This window comes from Pteropus alecto, unplaced genomic scaffold (assembly GCF_000325575.1).
Source record: "Pteropus alecto unplaced genomic scaffold, ASM32557v1 scaffold271, whole genome shotgun sequence".
NCBI classification, from domain to species: Eukaryota; Metazoa; Chordata; class Mammalia; order Chiroptera; family Pteropodidae; genus Pteropus; species Pteropus alecto.
The window spans coordinates 122,894-128,265 of NW_006430730.1; the positions used below are offsets into that span (position 1 = coordinate 122,894).

General features: G+C 56.5%; 1 protein-coding gene and 1 non-coding gene across 2 annotated transcripts in view; one reads left to right on the forward strand and one right to left on the reverse strand.

Annotated features, from left to right (window-relative positions):
* The first annotated feature begins 1,905 nt into the window (after positions 1–1,905).
* Positions 1,906–5,372, forward strand: part of PLEKHG2 (pleckstrin homology and RhoGEF domain containing G2) — an 11,427-nt gene continuing 7,960 nt past the window's right edge. The window contains exons 1-4 of the mRNA XM_006905393.3: positions 1,906–3,370; positions 4,045–4,173; positions 4,941–5,209; positions 5,286–5,372. The exon at positions 5,286–5,372 is cut by the window's right edge and continues 7 nt beyond it. Of these exons, the coding sequence (XP_006905455.1) occupies positions 4,065–4,173; positions 4,941–5,209; positions 5,286–5,372 (465 nt within the window). The 5' untranslated portion in view covers positions 1,906–3,370; positions 4,045–4,064. The remainder of the gene's footprint in view (positions 3,371–4,044; positions 4,174–4,940; positions 5,210–5,285) is intronic.
* TRNAI-UAU lies at positions 2,089–2,181 on the reverse strand. The gene is given in 2 exon segments: positions 2,089–2,124; positions 2,144–2,181. It is a non-coding gene; the product is annotated as a tRNA-Ile (tRNA).

Consider the following 5,372-nt stretch of genomic DNA (forward strand, 5'->3'; position numbering starts at 1 on the left):
CTGCCCAGATCCCTCTTCCTTCTTTCCCCCGTTTTCCTCTCCCCTCCCCCCACTTCCCCCTGCTCTCGTCTCGCCACCCTCATTCACCCCTCCTCCCCTCCTCAGTTCCTGTTCTCTGTACCGGCCTGCGCCGCCCCTCCCGTCTCCCCTTCCCCTCTGTAACTCCCCGCTCCCCTGGTACTTTTCTTCTTCCCCAGCCCCTGTCCCTTGGCCCCTCTGCCCTGTCTTCCAGTTCCCCTTCTCTCCCTTCCCCTCCTCACTTCCTTCCCTCCTCACCCTTTTCCTCCCTGCCTGCCCTCTCCCTACTGGTCCCCTTGGTTCCACCTCTCCTCCCCACTCCTGCTCCTTCTGCCCACTCCTGTCTTCCCCAACCCATTCCTCCGGCTAGTGGCTGGACTAGTGGTCTCCCTCTACTCTTCCCCTCCAGCTCCATCTCCTCCTCTCCAACTTCCCTCCCCTTCTCATGCCTCCTTGCCCTGTCACTTCTCCTTGGCCCTGTACCTTTGCCTAGGGGCAGTCCCTGATCTTTGATCTCCTCTTTCTTGAAACTGTGAAAAGGCTCACTCAGGTGCCCACATATAGGAAAAGTGGGCTGGGAAAGATAGAAACTCGGAGCGACCTAAAGACATTGGGGAGGCAGAGAGAAAGCAAGCCTTGCAGAGACATTTACAGACACTGAAATAACAAGAAAAACATCTCTGGTCCTTACCTTAGCAAAAACATGTTCTGCCCCTTTGCTAAAAAACCCTCATTTAAGAAACTGGTACCTACCACCAGCTACCAGTGCCAAACATCTGGGAGTCCCCTTGACTCCTCTCTTTCTCTCTCATACTTGCACCCCAGTCTAACAGCGATCCTGTCTGATTTACCTTCTAAATAGATCTACAATCCACCTTCCTGCCTGTGCTCCTTACCCTGGTCCTGTCCGGCATCATATCTCACCTGAACCATCACATCAGTCCATCGCTGGTCTCCTGACTCAGGCCTCTGCCCTCAGTCTGTCCCCACTGTCCTTCTAAACAAAGGCAACCTGTCATGACCCAAGTCAGATCACAGGAAAGCCAAAACCCTAAGCCGTCACCAGCCTACATGGCCTGGATCTCCTCTTGCTCTTAGACACATTGGCTTCCTAGCTGCTCCACCAATAGGTACATCTCACACGCTTCAGCCACAGGGCCTTTGTGCAGACTGTGCCCTCTGCCTGGAATACTCCCCTAGGTATCCCCATTGCTCACTCTCTTGCTTTAGGTCTCTGCTTACATGTCTCCTCAGTGAGATGGTCTTTGGCTACTCATTGCAACCCCACACCTCACCTCCAACTCCTCCATCCTCCCTACCTTGCTCTATGTTTTCCATGACATTTCTCATCACCGAACATATAAAATGAACTTAGTTCCTATGTTTATAGGAATCTGCCTCCTCCACTAGAATGTCAGGTCCTCGAGGACAGGGATTTTGCCTTGTTCGCTGCTATATCACTCATGCCTAAAATCTAAACAGCAGCTGGTCACATTGTTCAGAGATGTTCAGTTTGTTGGAAAAAAACAAATCAATTCAGAAATGGGGAGAAAAGGAGAGTGAAAAACCCCAGGACACACAAGAAAAAAAAAATTAGTATATGAGGTGACTACTGTTTAGTACTAAACTTACCGTAATAATCACTTCACATTTTATAGTATGTATAAAAATCATTATGTTGTACACTTTGGACTAATACGGTACAATGTTATATGGAAATTATATCTCAGTGAAACTAGGGGGGGAAAATCCAAGACAGAGAAAGAGGCAGTAACACACACCCGGTTTGCAGAGGATCCACAGCCTGATATATTAGGTCTTAAACAGATTTGCAGACCCAGTTAAATATGCAGCCATACAAGAGGCGATACCACCCTCTGGCGGCCATGATGGAAACGGCACCTCCCCACAATACAGAAGACTCCCTAATCGAACATCGCCGGAGTTCCTGGAGTCTTTCCAACCCGAAAATTCTAAGATGGAAATGTTTACTCCCATAAGTAATGTAGATATTTCAGTTGATTTGTAAAATGTGTAAGTTCATAAAAACTGACGAGAGAAAGTTAAAAATGCTCCAGGTGAGGATCGAACTCACAACCTCGGCATCGCTCCGCTCGCACTGTCATATAAGTACCGCGCGCTAACCGATTGCGCCACTGGAGCTCCGGCCGCACCCTTTCGCCGCGGGGTCCTTCAGTCGTTCGTGTCCACGTGACCTCGCTGGACAGTTCCACCTTACATTGTATATGTAAACAGTAATCTTTTGGTTGGCCAATAGGAGAAAGTTTGTGATCAGCTCCAGATTCTCACGCCTCGAGGGCTCTTGCTGTAAAAGGGAAAAGTCCGCGAGGCTTTTGGAATGTGGAGGTGTAGCCTGCCTGGGACTCGCCTTCTCATGAATATTCAGAACACAGGGAGGAGGAGGGGTTTTAACCCTCTGCTCCCTGGCCGGCCGGAAGGCGGCCCCTCCCCCCCGCGGGCGGGAACAGGATATGAGCCCGGGCGGCTGGGGGGAGGGGAGGCCCCAGGCAACCGACCCCCGCCCCATAGCTGGGACCAGATTCTCTCGCCGCAGATGTGGTACCGCCGCCGCCTCCGGAGCCTGGTGCCACTCATCCTGGAGTTTGAGGGGTCCAGAGTCGCGGACTCCGTTGTCCCAAATCTCTACATCGCTTCCTGAGAGACCCCAAAGCACAGGCCGCCGCGTCCAGGCTACAGGACCCCCGATATCCAGGTGCCCAGCGCCCCCTCCTGGAGGAGCCAGGAGTCCGGGACATCAGCAGCCCCGCGCGACCCTGGAGGGCGAGCTTCTTGCATCCCGGTTTGAAGAATTTAGGATCCCAGACCGGAGATTCTGTCCAGGGGTTTCCAGAAATCTGAGCTCAAGACTCCCAGGGTTGGAGGAATTTGGGTTATGGACTCCTAGCGCCCTAACCAGTCTGTTTTGGATAGAAGCGCCCACTACTTCAAGGGGACCCAAGGATTTGGGACTGTCCTACATTCCTTCCTGGAGGTGGTTTAATTCCTGCTCTTAAAGTTAGGGGAACTCAGGAATCCGGGCCGCCTACGGCCCTATCTGGAAGTCTCAGGAATTTGCGTCCCCAGCAACTCCATCTGAGACTCATGAGTCGAGGCTCCTAGCATCTTCCATTTAGAGGACCAAGAAATTCGTACCGCTGCATGCCATTCTCCAAGAAACCTCGGATTCTGGTTGCCGGAGCCTGAGAGCCCGAAGTTCACGCCCCTAACTTGCAGAGACCCAGGAGTCTTGGCTCTGCGCCTCCCCGGGGACCGTGCTGGGGTCGAATAGGAACTGGGCTGTCTTGGTTTGGGGCTGGAGACTCCCCAGAAGGTGAGGGGGGAGGCGAGGGGCCCCGACGGGCTGGGGGAGGGGGCGGCGCCGCCGCAGCCGAACAATGAGGGGGCGTGCCGGCGGGGGACGAGCGGAGGCGCCGGCGGGAGTTGGGGGCTGACGGGGTTTGTGAAGGCGCTGGGAACCCAGATTGCGGCGGTGGGGACAGTTGAGCGGATCGTGGAGGGACTGACTGAAGAGGGGAGGGGTTCGAGGGCTCTGGGCCAGAGCCCCAACTCGCAGCCCCCGGTGGGGGAGGGAGCCGTGTGCAGGACCCTGGCATCCGGTCCCCCAGCCTCCTCCGCCCTCCCCTGGGACCCCGCGGCCTCCCGCCCACGGCTTTTCCCAGCCCTGCCCCTCGCCCTAGGCTCCAGCCAGAGCCCAACCGTTCCCAGGATCCCTGAGCCTCCGGCCCCAGACAGGCCAGACTCGTAGCTTCGGCGACTCTTGCTTTCTTCGCTCCTCTTTGTCTCAACCTTTCCATCTTTTCCTCTACGTTATCTTTTCTCGTTCCTCTCTTTCTGTCATTGTGCCTCTGCCCCGTGAGTCATTCCCAGGGGGCCCCTCCCTGGATTTAGACCGCACTCCTAAATTCTCAGCCCCCAGTCTGTAAGTGTGGGCCGCAGGGTGGCCTGCGGGGTTCTGATTCCTAAGAAGGGGGTCTTTTTCTGCAGAAGCCCTGAGCCACTCAGCTATGCCCGAGGGAGCCGGTGGACTGAGCCTGTCCAAACCCAGCCCTCGCCTTAGCCCGGGTCGCAGAGTTGAAGTGTGTGACTGTGCGACTGTGTGTGAGACTCAGACAGGTGAGCATGCGAGGGGCATTCTGGGCATTCGCGCCTTCATTCAAAACCACGCAGACCTCTGTGTCTGGCCCGGTGCTGGCAATGCTGGTTACACGAGGTGACCAAGACAGCCTCGGCCCTGCTTGCCCAGAGCCCCAAGTCTGGTGGGGGAGATGGACCCATCCCTAGACAGTGGCATTCCAGAGGAGGTAGTCCAGGGCAGAGTGGTCCCCAGCTGGGATGAGGACAACCCAGGGGCTGTGGGAGCCTGGTCTGGGAGGTCAGTGGAGGCTTCCTGGAGCAGGGGACATCTAAACTGAGGATGGAAAGATTAGGAGGAATGGCAGAGGCAAGGGAGAGTATTCCACATAGAGGAAACAGTAGGTTCAAAGGCCCAGAGATAAGAGGAAACTACTTATTTGAGTAAGAAGCCAAGCGTGACTGGATCTTGAGGGTAAGAAGTGGCGTGGCTGTAACGACTGGAAAGGTCCCTAATGGCCACCTTGCATAGGGCCTTTTGGACCTGAGGAGTTTGGACTTTATCCTGACGGTCAGATGGGCAAAATCATAAAGATTTCCCAGGCTGATACATGGAGGTGGATTAGAGAAGTGGAGGCCAAAAGCTCAGACAGGACCTTGCTGGGCGAGGACGGGACTGGACCGAGGCAGCGCAGCGGGGAGAGGAGAAGGGAGCCGTGGGAAAGACGTTGACGGGGTGTAGGGAGTGTGGGGGCTGAGGGCACTCACTCGTGGGGCAGAACCGCTGACCTGCCCCACATCCCCAGCAGCATCTACAACCCCTGCCATGGCCTCCCCTCGAGGTTCTGGGAGCTCCACGTCCCTGAGCACGGTGGGCTCTGAGGGGGACCCGGCCTCGGGGCCCACCCCTGCCTGCTCAGCCTCCAGGCCAGAGCCCCTTCCAGGGCCCCCCGTCCGCCTGCATCTGTCCCCTGTGGGGACCCCAAGTTCAGCAAAACCCTCGAGGCTGGAGCGTGTGGCCCGTGAGATCGTGGAGACAGAGCGGGCCTATGTCCGGGACCTCCGCAGCATCGTGGAGGTGAGGCAGGGGGCACCCGAGCGCAGTGGGGACCCAGGCCAGCCCCTCCGCCCCGTAACCCCAGTCATCCCCACAGGACTTCCTGGGCCCCCTGCTGGATGGCGGGGTCCTGGGGCTGAGCGCGGAGCAGGTGGGCACGCTGTTTGCCAACATCGAGGACATC